The sequence below is a fragment of the Oncorhynchus mykiss genome, chromosome 8 (genome assembly GCF_057628025.1).
Source record: "Oncorhynchus mykiss isolate SJ-2025 chromosome 8, ASM5762802v1, whole genome shotgun sequence".
In the NCBI taxonomy this organism is placed as follows: domain Eukaryota; kingdom Metazoa; phylum Chordata; class Actinopteri; order Salmoniformes; family Salmonidae; genus Oncorhynchus; species Oncorhynchus mykiss.
In genome coordinates, this window is record NC_143029.1 from 5,754,421 (window position 1) to 5,768,198 (window position 13,778).

The 13,778-nt window shown below is 41.0% G+C and overlaps 1 protein-coding gene across 1 annotated transcript; it reads left to right on the top strand.

Annotated features, from left to right (window-relative positions):
- The first annotated feature begins 1,915 nt into the window (after positions 1-1,915).
- LOC110529165 (visual system homeobox 2) lies at positions 1,916-12,663 on the top strand. Its single transcript, XM_036984608.2, has 5 exons — positions 1,916-3,014; positions 3,631-3,715; positions 4,763-4,886; positions 10,617-10,797; positions 11,639-12,663. Exons 1-5 carry the CDS (start codon positions 2,645-2,647, stop codon positions 11,965-11,967), a joined length of 1,089 nt encoding a protein of 362 aa, XP_036840503.1. The 5' UTR covers positions 1,916-2,644; the 3' UTR covers positions 11,968-12,663.
- The last annotated feature ends 1,115 nt before the right edge of the window (positions 12,664-13,778 follow it).

Consider the following 13,778-nt stretch of genomic DNA (forward strand, 5'->3'; position numbering starts at 1 on the left):
ACATGGCACTTTGATAAGGTCGGTGTTATCTCCTGCCTCCATCGAAGGCGTCTGCTCATTTCCATAAATTGTATCTCAGTCCTCGACATAATTACGTGTCCAGATGTCCAAAAGTGTGCCACAAATTATCCCTGAGCGAAACAAACTCCACCTTAATTGAATAATAGCTGATTAGACAGGATTAGTTATGTAAAAAAATTAAATAATTGGGGGATATTTTCGTTCGATATCTGCTCAATATAAAATCACAAAACAGGTTCTCGTGAGAGGGAGATGAATGGAATGAAGCTGGAGATATCTTTGACTTGGTCCTAAAATCTGTAACCTTTTAGGAGGTCTTTGTTTGACCATGCTGTCAAGGTCGTCAACATCATTTTTGAAATCGGATTTGTGTTTTCACATCCTTGTCAACGTCTTTATTTTTTTTCATACATACAATCTATATCCCTGTAGATAATAGCAATGTGATGAAACGTCATCACCATCCCTCACCAAGAAAAACAACACGCTCGTTTTAATCATGGCCTTTGTTATTTGTGGTCATTTTAGGGCATTAACTGTAAAGGATGGGGTTTTTAAATCGTTCTGATGCCACCCTGTTGTGTGTGTGTCCTAAATACTCTGAACAGGGACATTGTACTCTTAATCATGTGACCTGTTTAAAAAAAAAATACAAAAAAAGTAATATCAACAGATGCGCAAAATGAAGCATTGTGAAAAAACATTTAGTATGCAAAACTAATTAGAATATGCAAATCGCTCGCGCAGCCCACTGATTAGACGTCAGGGATTAATTTTTATGAGCGTTTTTTAACAAATTAATTAGTTATTCTGTATACTGGTAATAAACTGTTTGAATTGCGACCTGACATTTTAGCTCTAGTGATGTTTTTCGGATTACCACAAGAACTTGAGTTTTAGTGTATTCTTTATTTGATAGGCTACATCAGTGGTAGGCCAATTAATTCATCGAGGTTAAAGAATATGCATTTTTGTCATAATTTTTATTCTGATTAAGGTCAAATAGCCTAAATGAGATCCAGTCAGGTATCCAGTCAAGTATGCCTACAAATCGAGACACACAAAAAACACACATATAAACAAAAATCGATTGTAATTATGACAGACAAAACGAAATGAAGCCTAACATATTATTAAAGGTTATGTTGCTGAATAGTAACAACAATAATATGTAGGCTTATGTTGTTTTTTGTTTTTTCCTTGATTCGTTTTTTCCTTACTCACTTTTACAACATCTATGATACAACCATAGATCCAGTGGTCATCATAGTGGTCATTATCCAAAGTCATATTCAATATTGTGTTCCATTGTGTCATATTTCCTTATATAGTATATTAATGACACGGGAATGATGTGATATTCAGAGCCAGTCAGGCACAGACCCAAACTCTGTCCAGATTAAGCAGTTGAGGGCTTTATCCGGATGATTGGATACTTTACGACCCGATGGCTGCGGGATTAAGGCCCTGGAATCATCGAGACAGGGATAGGGAGATGGAGAACCCGGGCTACAGTGAAAGTAATACCCAGAACAAGTTTTTAGTAATCGATTTTTACTCTACGCTGGTAATATAATGAAAGGTTTTACTCAAGCCTTCAAAAACACTCTCCTTTGTTGTGGCCATTTATTGTGTGAGTTGAGGATTCAATTGAGCGGTCCTGATTGGGCGAGACATGTCGAGAATGTTTTTTGTTAGGTCCTGTGTCTCGTTGAGATTAGATTGTATTCATGTGAATTCAATCTTGGGAGAAAAATCAACACTTAACTAATTGGACGGGAATTAAAATAGCCTACAATTTAAACACATATTTACATAGCCTATGTCGCAGCATTAAAAAAAGTAATGGTTTGCCTTATTTATGTGGTTCATAATTGGATTCTTGATAGTCTGTAGTTTAAAATGAACTCGTCACCTCAAGTATTACCTTATGCAAAAAACGATTCCCTGTTACCTTATCGAATGTCCAGATGCATAATCCATCACTTCGTTAAACTCAGACAGTAAACATATCAATGTAGAATAATGTTTCGATTTTCGACGACAGCTTGATCTGAAAAAAAAAAACAACACTTGACAACCTAAAAAAAAATCGAATAAGCATGTATGGCGTTGGCAACGCGCACTATTCTGTGAACCACAGTCTTGATGGCGGTAAAATAACAGGAGCTCTGCATTCTGATTCATGTCACCAATTCTGGACCGTTTGCAGTAACAGAGGCTTTATGGTGGGTTAATAAACCATGTTGTCTGGAAAAACCTTCTCTTAATTAACAAATCTAAAAAGACTTTAAAATGCATTTTATTTGAATCGATCTGCCATCGCGAAAGAATCGCTTGACCCCTTCTGTTGTCTTGTTGAATGTGGCGTTGAGTTCTCTCTGTGGTAATTGGCTGAGAGAAATGACCCCTGGCGCCAGGAACCTGTTGGATAAAAAGGGAACGTTGCGGAGGGAGAAAAAAGCAGAGAGAGAGAGAGAGAGAGAGAGAGAGAGCACACTGGTGATTGCACACGGGACTGGCTTGTGCAGGGCGGGAACACCAATCAGGGAATACCATCAGAGAACAGTTATGACAGGAAAATAATGGACCGTTCTTTTCAGACTCTTTGAATAAACAGAAAATGGCTTCGCCCTTAAAACTAGTTGGACTTCAGCACCAACCGTCGAAAATGGGTTCTATTACGACACATAGATGCACAGGATTTGGAATCCAGGAAATTCTGGGCTTGAACAAGGAGCCGCCCGCGTTTCCGCGGCATCCGTTGGAATCTCTGCAGCACAGGGCGCACCTTCTGACGGCTAGGTCGGCTTTGGGCCCCGCGGCAGTCGGGGTTGGAATGGGAATTATTGGTCCAGGAGGGATTCATTCGTTTTACAGCCAGCCTGCCTTTCTGGAGGTGTTGCAGGAGGCGCAGAGTGTTCACCTTCAGCCGCTCAACAGGGCCAGGGCAACGGGACAGCTGGATGCCCACCACTCCGCAAGCTGTTCTGGTAAATTTAGAAAAATGTTTTATTTACATTTGTATATTTATGTTAAACAAATAGACTCGTTTTTAATGGTGAACGAGTGCTGCGAGTTTTCAATCTCATTTGATTTAATCTTTTAGTTGCACCTCGACTCACGTTGGTTTGAGCGCCCTCCACTTCTTTCCAAAGTTTATGTTGCAGCCAAATGAAAATGTAATTCTGATTTTAATGATTGCAAATTCTCTTCTCCTCTCGCCACACTGTAGGACAGTGTTTCCTAAACTAAATAGCCACAGGTATATTGCTAATACAATTACAATATAATACTTATAAACTGTTATCCTCCACAGGGATTACCAAAAACTCGGTCCCTCGGGACCCCAAATTGCACGTTTGGTTTTGCCCTAACATCACACAGCTGATTCAAATGAGCAGAGCTTAATGATTAGTTATGTGATTTTTCGAGTCGGCTGTGTTAATAAGTGCTCCGGAAAAAACCAAAACGTGAGCACCTTGGGGTCCCGAGGACCGGGTTTTGGTAAACCCTGTGTAGGATAACAGTTTATAAGTATTATGTTGTAATTGTATTAGCAATATACCTGCGGCTATTTAATAATAAACTAGGGTTGTTTATTTACAGATTCAGATGACGTTTCCTCCAGTGAAAAGACATTTTCTAATTCATCCATGAGCCAGAACAAGAAAAGAAAGAAGAGACGTCACAGGTAAAACTATTAACTATTACTAATATTTACCTCACTGTGTTTGAATTGGACTATAAGACATTTTAGGGATATATAAATGAACACAATTCCGTGCGAAGTTTTTTTTTGTGAAGCGTTTGGAAAGCGAAATATTAAAATTCATATAACCTACAGTATTTCGATGTATGCACCTCCCTACATCTTCTCAGAACACGTATATTAACGAAAACGTCTAAAACAACTCATTGTCAAGAATGAATCGAAATAGATCTCTAAATTATTTTAATTCTTCAAATAGAGATGAGATGGTATATCATTATGACATTTGTTTTGCGATAGGAGACGGCTTATATTATATTTATTATTATTATTATATATTATATTATATATACTAATTAGTCGAGAGGTTTATATTTTCGATACAGTTCTCTTCCTACTGTAGCAATAAAGAAAACGAAGTAGAAAATCGATTTTCTTCATTTGATAACATAACAGTATTCCGCATGAAATATTTTGAATAAAAAAAATCTTGACATTTTAATGCATGCAATCACGGATAGCCTACAAGGTGTCAATATCTCTGGTGCCGTTTATTCCACAAGTAGTTTAATTTAAGGGGGGGGGGGGGGGGGGGGGGGGGGGGGGAATGAATGTCCTGATAATGTAATTATTTATGGAACTTATTCATATTTTTATTTGATAAATAGTTTTGTGATCTATGTGGTATGAACTAAACATTCTGTATTGACTAAATTATGATTATCTATTGTTATTAAAACGTTTTTGATTGGCCGAGATTTGATTCAGAGTGGAAAGTGTATGCTTTGTGCTTGACATACACAGCACTTCATTCACTTATATATATATATTTAAGGGCAATGGTGTTTAAAAAAAAACATATCTATTTTTATTTAACTTATTTTTATCCAGGAAGTCCTTTTGAGGTCAGAATATCTATTTTTATGAGGGAGACCTTGATTTTATAGACTTGAAACTTGGAGGCAGAATTCAACTCTAAAATGTTTGTCACCAAAATAAGTTTGTTTGTTTGTTCTCTTCTCTCATCAGAACTATATTTACTTCGTATCAGCTGGACGAGTTGGAGAAGGCTTTCAACGAGGCCCACTACCCCGATGTTTACGCCAGAGAGATGCTCTCCATGAAGACGGAACTTCCAGAGGACAGGATACAGGTGCATAACATACTGTAACCTGGCTGTGTGTGTGTGTGTGTGTGTGTGGCCTGATGTGTGTCTGTGTGTGCTCATACTGTAACCTGGCTGTGTGTGTGTGTGTGTGTGTGTGTGTGTGTGTGTGTGTGGCCTGATGTGTGTCTGTGTGTGCTCATACTGTAACCTGGCAGTGTGTGTGTGTGTGTGCAACACTCTGTCATCATCACCGCACCTTCTCTGATCAATTACAGTTGAGCGTGCATAACTATCCCCCCCCCCCCCCCCCCCCCCAAAAAAAAAAGGTGTAGAGCCACCCTTTGCAGCAATTACAGCTGCAAGTCTCTTGGGGTGTGTCTCTATCAGCTTGGCACATCTAGCCACTGGGATTTTTGCCGATTCTTCAAGGCCAAACTGCTCCAGCTCCTTCAAGTTGGATAGGTTCCGCTGGTGTACAACAATCTTTAAGTCATACCACAGATTCTCAATTGGATTGAGGTCTGGGCTTTGACTAGGTCATCCCAAGACATTTAAATGTTTCCCCTTAAACCACTCGAGTGTTGCTTTAGCAGTATGCTTAGGGTCATTGTCCGGCTGAAAGATGAACCTCCGTCCCAGTCTCAAATCTCTGGAAGACTGAAACAGGTTTCCCTCAAGAATTTCCCTGTATTTAGCGCCATCCATCATTCCTTAAATTCTGACCAGTTTCCAAGTCCCTACCGAGGAAAAACATCCCCAGAGCATGATGCTGCCACACCATGCTTCACTGTGGGGATGATGTTCTCGGGGTGATGAGAAGTGTTGGGTTTGCGCCAGACATAGCATTTTCCTTGATGGCAACAATTTTAGTCTCATCTGACCAGAGTTTCCCGCATGCCTTTTGGTGAACACCAAACGTGTTTGCTTATTTTTTTCTTTAAGCAATGGATTTGTTTTGGTCACTCTTCCGTAAAGCCCAACTCTGTGGAGTGTACAGCTTAAAGTGGTTTTATGGACAGATACTCCAATCTCCGCTGTGGAGCTTTGCAGCTCATTCAGGGTTATCTTTGGTCTCTTTGATGCCTCTCTGATTAATGCCCTCCTTGTCTAGTCTGATTAATGCCCTCCTTGTCGAGTTTTGGTGGGCGGCCCTCTCTTGGCAGGTTTGTTGTGGTGCCATATTCTTTCCATTTTCTAATAATGGATTTAATGGTGCTCCATGGGTTGTTCAATGTTTCTGATATTTTTTATAACCCAGCCCTGATCTGTACTTCTCCACAACTTTGTCCCTGACGTATTTGGAGAGCTCCTTGGTCTTCATGTTGCCGCTTGCTTGGTGGTGCCCCTTGCTTTTTGGTGTTGCAGACTCTGGAGCCTTTCAGAACAGGTGTGTGTGTATATACACTGCTCAAAAAAATAAAGGAACACTAAAATAACACATCCTAGATCTGAATGAATGAAATATTCTTATTAAATACTTTTTTCGTTACATAGTTGAATGTGCTGACAACAAAATCACACAAAAATTATCAATGGAAATCAAATTTATCAACCCATGGAGGTCTGAATTTGTAGTCACATTCAAAATTAAAGTGGAAAACCACACTACAGGCTGATCCAACTTTGATGTAATGTCCTTAAAACAAGTCAAAATGAGGCTCAGTAGTGTGTGTGGCCTCCACGTGCCTGTATGACCTCCCTACAATGCCTGGGCATGCTCCTGATGAGGTGGCGGATGGACTCCTGAGGGATCTCCTCCCAGACCTGGACTAAAGCATCCGCCAACTCCTGGACAGTCTGTGGTGCAACGTGGCGTTGGTGGATGGAGCGAGACATGATGTCCCAGATGTGCTCAATTGGATTCAGGTCTGGGGAACAGGCAGGCCAATCTAGTGCTCCTCCTGCTCCTCCTTGCACAAAGGCATAGGTAGTGGTCCTGCTGCTGGGTTGTTGCCCTCCCATGGCCTCCTCCACGTCTCCTGATGTACTGAACTGTCTCCTGGTAGCACCTCCATGCTCTGGACACTACACTGACAGACACAGCAAACCTTCTTGCCACAGCTCGCATTGATGTGCCATCCTGGATGAGCTGCACTACCTGAGCCACTTGTGTGGGTTGTAGACTCCATCTCATGCTACCACTAGAGTGAAAGCACCGCCAGCATTCAAAAGTGACCAAAACATCAGCCAGGAAGCATAGGAACTGAGAAGTGGTCTGTGGTCACCACCTGCAGAACCACTCCTTTATTGGGGATGTCTTGCTATTTTGCCTAGAATTTCCACCTGTTGTCTATTCCATTTGCACAACAGCATGTGAAATGTATTGTCAATCAGTGTTGCTTCCTAAGTGGACAGTTTGATTTCACAGAAGTGTGATTGACTTGGAGTTACATTTTGTTGTTTAAGTGTTCCCTTTATTTTTTTGAGCAGTGTATATACTGCGATCATGTGACACTTATATTGCACACAGGTGGACTTTATTTAACTAATTATGTGACTTCTGAAAGTAATTGGTTGCACCAGGTCTTATTTAGGGGCTTTATAGCGAAGGGGGTTAATACATATGCACGCACCACTTTTACGTTTTCTATTTTTTGAAAGAAGTAGTTTTTTTCACTTCACCAATTTTGGACAATTTTGTGTATGTCCAATACATGAGAACCAAATATAAATCAATTTAAATTACAGGTTGTAATGCAACAAAATAGGAAAAACGCCAAAGGGGATGAATACTTTCGCAAGGCACTGTAATACCACCACCACACCTTCTCTGCTCAATTAACACCCTATCACCACCACCACCACACCTTCTCTGCTCAATTAACACCCTATCACCACCACCACACCTTCTCTGCTCAATTAACACCCTATCACCACTACCACCACACCTTCTCTGCTCAATTAACACCCTATCACCACCACCACCACACCTTCTCTGCTCAATTAACACCCTATCACCACTACCACCACACCTTCTCTGCTCAATTAACACCACATTTCCTCTGGTGTAATTCGTTAAATCATCCATCGACTCAGCCATCGACTCAGCCATCGACTCAGCCATCCACTCAGCCATCCACTCAGCCATCCACTCAGCCATCCACTCAGCCATCCACTCAGCCATCCACTCAGCCATCCACTCAGCCATCCACTCAGCCAGACAGGAAGGCGGAGAGATGCTTTTAACACAAGGCATGGTGGGAGCCATCAATGAAAGGATAACTACAGTGAAATTAATTAGCATGGGTCAATGGCAGGGCTCTCCTGGGTTCTTAGCTCTTTAATTTCCCTGGTGATTTTTGAAAGCCTGTCACCCATTGATTGGCTCTGGAAATTAACTTATTTTTCAATCAGCCTCCACGTGCCCCTAGGGTCAACCTTCTCTCCTCCCCTTTCTCAGCTCAGCTGTTTCACACACGCGCACACACAGCACGTGTACACACAGACACACACACAAACACACACACACTCTGCTCTCTGCTGTGTGCCCTGGAAGTAATTCCTTATCTCCAGACCTATCACCGTGAGATGGGGGTTATCTCCAGACCCATCTCTCTTCTCTCTGTATCTTTCTCCCTGATCTATATGCATGTCTCTGAATCTGAAGTGGTGAGGTTATTACTGGGTCTCCACTGTGGAAATCAATTTAGGCACTCGATTAGTCTAGGGGAGAGGGAGTCGCACACACACACACACACACACACACACACACACACACACACACACACACACACACACACACACACACACACACACACACACACACACACACACACACACAGGTGAATCTAGCAGAAACAGCATAATATCTGCTTATCGTCTCCATCAGGTGTCCTTGTTCTATAACTAGAGAATAAAGACTGTGGTACACAATCATTATGTCCAATCAATGGACGTTTAAGTTCACCAGGCTACTCTCACCTTATCATGTGGGTGTGATACCAGTGACTTGATGTTTAAATTGAGACGTCCTCTTTCCGCTCTCCATCACAGGACTCCTTGAAACACAGTGATTGTTGCTAAGTGGACCATCCTAGCTAAATACTGATTGTTTTTTAAAATCTATTTTTTTTCATATCAGATCTTCATATCAGATCTTCTTTTTGTTAGGATGTGTGTAAAACATTTAGTGTCTGCTACGCCAATTTGCTGTTTGACTTATGGATGATGTCAATACAGCTATATATATATATATATATTATATATACATATATTTTTACTTGTTTTATATTATATTGAAGGACATATGCAGAAACATAAAATGCAGTCAAGTTTGGACAACTATTTATTCAAGGGTTTTTCTTAATTTTGTACTATTTTCTACGTTGTATAATAATAGCTAAGACATCAGAACTATCATATAACACATATGGAATCATGGAGTAACCAAAAAAGTGTTAAACAAATCAAAATATATTTGAGATTCTTCAAAGTAGCCACCTTGATGACAGATTTGCAAACTCTTGGCATTCTCTCAACCAGCTTCACCTGGAATGCTTTTCCAGCAGTCTTGAAGGAGTTCCCACATATGCTGAGCACTTTTTGGCAATGGTGTAAAGTACTCAAGTATGACAATTGGGTACTTTTTCCACCACTGCTTGTTGGCTGCTTTTCCTTCACTCTGCGGTCCAACTAATCCCAAACCATCTCAATTGGTTTGAGCTTCGGGTGATTGTGGAGGCCAGGTCATCCCCATCACTCTCCTTCTTGGTCAAATAGCCCTTAAACAGCCTGGAAGTGTGTTGGGTCATTGTCCTGTTGAAAAACAAATGATAGTCCCACTAAGCACAAACCAGATGGGACGGTGTATCGCTGCAGAATGCTGAGAGCCTGCTGGTTATGTGTGTCTTGAATTCTAAATAAATCAGTGTCACCAGCAAAGCACCATCACACCTCCCGATGTAGAGATCATCCGTTCACCTACTCTGCGTCACAAAGACACGGCGGTTGGAACCAACAATCTCAAATTTGGACTCATGAGACCAAAGGACAGATTTCCACCTGATGTCCATTGCTCGTGTTTCTTGGCCCAAGCAGGTCTCTTCTTATTATTGGTTTCCTTTAGTAGTGGTTTCTTTCCAACAATTCGACCATGAAGGCCTGATTCGCGCAGTCTCCTCTGTACAGTTGATGCTGAGATGTGTCTGTTACTTTAACTCCGTGAAGCACTTATTTGGGCTGCAATCTGAGGTGCAGTTAACTCTAATGAACTTATCCTCTGCAGCAGAGGTAACTCTGGGTCTTGCTTTCCTGTGGCGGTCCTTATGATAGCCAGTTTCATCATAGGGCTTTATAGTTTTTGTTACTGTCTTTTCTCTTTGCTTATTTGAGCTGTTCTTGCGATTATATGGACTTGGTCTTTTACCAAATAGGGCTATCTTCTGTATACCACCCCTACCTTGTCACAACACAACTGATTAGCTCAAATGCGGTAAGAAGGGAAGAAATTCCACAAAATAACTTTTAACAGGGCACACCTGTTATTTAAAATGCACTCCAGGGGACTACTTTATGAAGCTGGTTGAGAGAATGCCAAGAGTGTGCAAAGCTGTCATCAAGGCAAAGGGTGGCTACTTTTTAAGAATCTAAAATATATTTTGATTTGTTTAGCATTTTTTTGGTTACTACATGATTCCATATGTGTTGTTTCATAGTTTTATGCCTTCACTATTATTCTACATTGAAGAAAATAAAGAAAAATCCCTGGAATGGCTCGATGTGTCCAAACTTTTGAACCTAAACTTCCATCCGCTGTCCCTTCCTCCCTTCCTGCAGGTTTGGTTTCAGAACCGCCGTGCCAAGTGGAGGAAGAGGGAGAAGTGTTGGGGTCGCAGCAGTGTGATGGCGGAGTACGGCCTGTACGGTGCCATGGTCCGCCACTCCATCCCTCTGCCCGAGTCCATCCTCAAGTCAGCCAAGGACGGCGTCATGGATTCCTGCGCCCCATGGCTACTGGGTAAGGCACTGTGCTAATGTGGGTGAGTGGGTGGGTGTGCTGGGGTCCCATGTGGCTCAGTTGTTGGAGCATGACACTTGCAACGTCAGGGTTGTGTGTTCGATTCCCGCGGGGGACCAGTATGAATGAAAATGTATGTACTCACTAGTGTAAGTCGCTCTGGATAAGAGCGTGTGCTAGATGACTAACATGTTTGCTTCTGCAGTACACTTTGTTTTCAATTAGTTACCATCTCATTGATCTATGCTAATCAATTGACCGATACGTCCAGCAGAGAGGAGATGCATCTTAATCCAGTCTGATAAAGTAGGATTATCATCTTATTGATTAACACCCGTCATTGACACTTTTTATCGACTCCCGACAAGTCTGACATTGAGGTCAAAACCTTTTCGAAAATCCTCCCTTTCCTTAACCATGATGTAGTTAGTGGAACGTTCAGGTGGAGAGCTTGGTTTAACTATTCACGTACCGTATTTTTTACATTTATATTTATTTTAAATCCCAGTCCCCCGTCCCCGCAGGAGGCCTTTTGTCTTTTTGGTAGGCCGTCATTGTAAATAAGAATTTGTTCTTCACTGACTTGCCTAGTTAAATAAAAACATGTTTTAATAAAATAAATGGTTCAACGATCAGTTTAAACCTCTCTGTTAGTGAGGGCGCCTTTCCCATGTTGCCTCCTGACCATGGTGGAGGTCAGAAACACTAACTGACCAAGACCTTCTACTACCTGCCAGCTACAGCTCAATACGAGCTTGAAATTCCTAGTACTGTAGCTTTGTTGTTTTTAAACGTGCATGTCTCTAAATGGGATGAGTACAATGATTTATTTTCCTTCCAGGTATGCACAAGAAGTCCATGGATACCCCTGTACCAACCTCTTCTGGGAAACTAGAAGCTCCCCATTCCCAACCGCCTGCCAGGGAACGAGAGAGGGAGAGAGTGGTGGAGAAAACAGAGGAGGAGGAGAGGAGGATGGAGAGTACCAGATCGTCCATGTCCAAAGAGGAACTGCGAGAGAATAGCATCGCTGCACTCAGAGCTAAAGCACTGGAACACAGCGCTAAGATGCTGGGGACACATCCTGGGGACGGACCACCGGGAACAGTTTCAGGGGACGGAACAGGGGGACAGCCAGTGGAGACAGAGGACAAAGAGGAGGACAGTTGAAGCCTGCGTTGGAGAGAGAGAGAGAGAGCCCAGTCACTGATATGAATGCTCATCGTCTGAAGAAGTTGATGCCCTCTCTGTAAAGAACACTGTTTACATACTCCTGATGTCTATACTATCATAAACAAGATGGTATCGGTCACAATACACAATATTCTCAGTAGCAAAAAAAAGTTCATAATGTTTCTTTGACACCAAGACCTGATATCGTCAACATCAAAATCCTTCAGTCATGGAGATCAATTTTGTACAGATCACATTTTGCATCATGGGAAATTCCGCCTCGGTAAACTGCTATAACTATACCCCGGTCTATAACTGTCCACTGTTTTGTAATCTGTCAGCTATTTGGGTGCTTGCTATTCTGCGACTTTAGGCCGACTAACTATTTGGTTACGTAGATCAGTCTCTACATAACATAATAGGGGACAGTACATAGGCTAAGGTAATACTCAAAACATGTCGTGACAAAAATATACATGGTGTCTTGTGGAAAAAACAAGAGACTAAACTTGCAGAGGATTCGTGGACCTTTTTAACACAAACATATTCTCTTGAAATGTATGGTGGATTTCTCTATTGTAATAATTTTAAAACGAAATATAGCTACGTTCATGTAGTTGGAAATGAGTAAGTTGTGTTTTTGTTTCGTCTCTGTGTTCTGTATAAGAGTAATAAAACGTTATTTACGTGGAAGATTCAGGGGTATCGTGTGTGTGTGTGTGTATTGATGAGGATTCATTAAGAATAGCCTAAATTACATAAACCACATTGCATAGGTCTGTCATAATAGGCTATTTTAAATCGAAACATATTGATTGATCTTGTAATATAAATAGACTAATTGTGTTATAGGTTATACCCCAGTTGCACCAAACTGATAGCCTATAACCTAATCAACTAAACGCTCTGAATAGGTCATGAGCCAGACAGGTAGCCTAAGAAGGAACGAAAATGAATGATTTAGGCTACCTTATTAGTTGCCTATTGTTTCAAGGCTACAGCCTACAAATAAATACATTGTGAAGCGAGGGTGACACAATAGACTGGCTGGGACATTAGCGCCAGCATTTAATATCTTTCATAAAATTCCTTAAACCTTCTTTTACTAAAACCAGATCTATCCTTTGTTTGTTTCAAATCCCCTAAAACCACCTGCCTTCTAGAAAATTCTCTTTTGTCTGGATTTTCGTCTCTCCATATATCAATCATTCCTTTTTCTAACATAATCTTCTTTAAACAATATTTCGTTGTATTAAATCATAGTGTATAAATTGAATTAAATAAAAATTACATGAAAAATGCATTATTAGGCTCAGTCTATATTATTACGCTCTGTCTATATGTGGCTTCAGGGAAAATGCAGGCTCATATGAACCTGAACCATCTGTGAAGCCACATACTCTGGCCAAACTGGTGTTTCTAAAAAAATAATAATTAAAAAGGCACTACAGACAGAGCCTAATAATGCACTTTTTTCGTTTAATTTTAAAGTCACAGCCTAGTTAAATAAAAGGTTAAATAAAAATAGAAAATAAAAAGAGCCTTTATAAACAGCCTGGAGTGCAGACCAACAGCGGAGAAAACCCCTCTCCCAGCTTGTAGCCACTGGGAATGTTAAACACCCTTCGGGTCACTCTTGCAAGGCTGGGCGGGGATGCGGAGCTGTTTAAAATGTTTTAAATGATATAGGTAAGTCTAAAGGTCTTTAGGCGAAATAACCCAATCAAAACGGAAAGAAAGAGGTTATACTGTGTCAGGCCTATTCGGCCAAAATCAATGATAATCTATTGTATAGATAATAGAACGTT

Excerpts from the sequence above, each read along its gene's own strand:
- LOC110529165 (XM_036984608.2), top strand. The coding sequence starts at position 2,645 with ATGGCTTCGCCCTTAAAACTAGTTGGACTTCAGCACCAACCGTCGAAA. Across the intron at positions 3,716-4,762 it reads AGAAAGAAGAGACGTCACAG|AACTATATTTACTTCGTATC; the intron begins GTAAAACTATTA and ends TTCTCTCATCAG. Across the intron at positions 4,887-10,616 it reads TTCCAGAGGACAGGATACAG|GTTTGGTTTCAGAACCGCCG; the intron begins GTGCATAACATA and ends CCCTTCCTGCAG.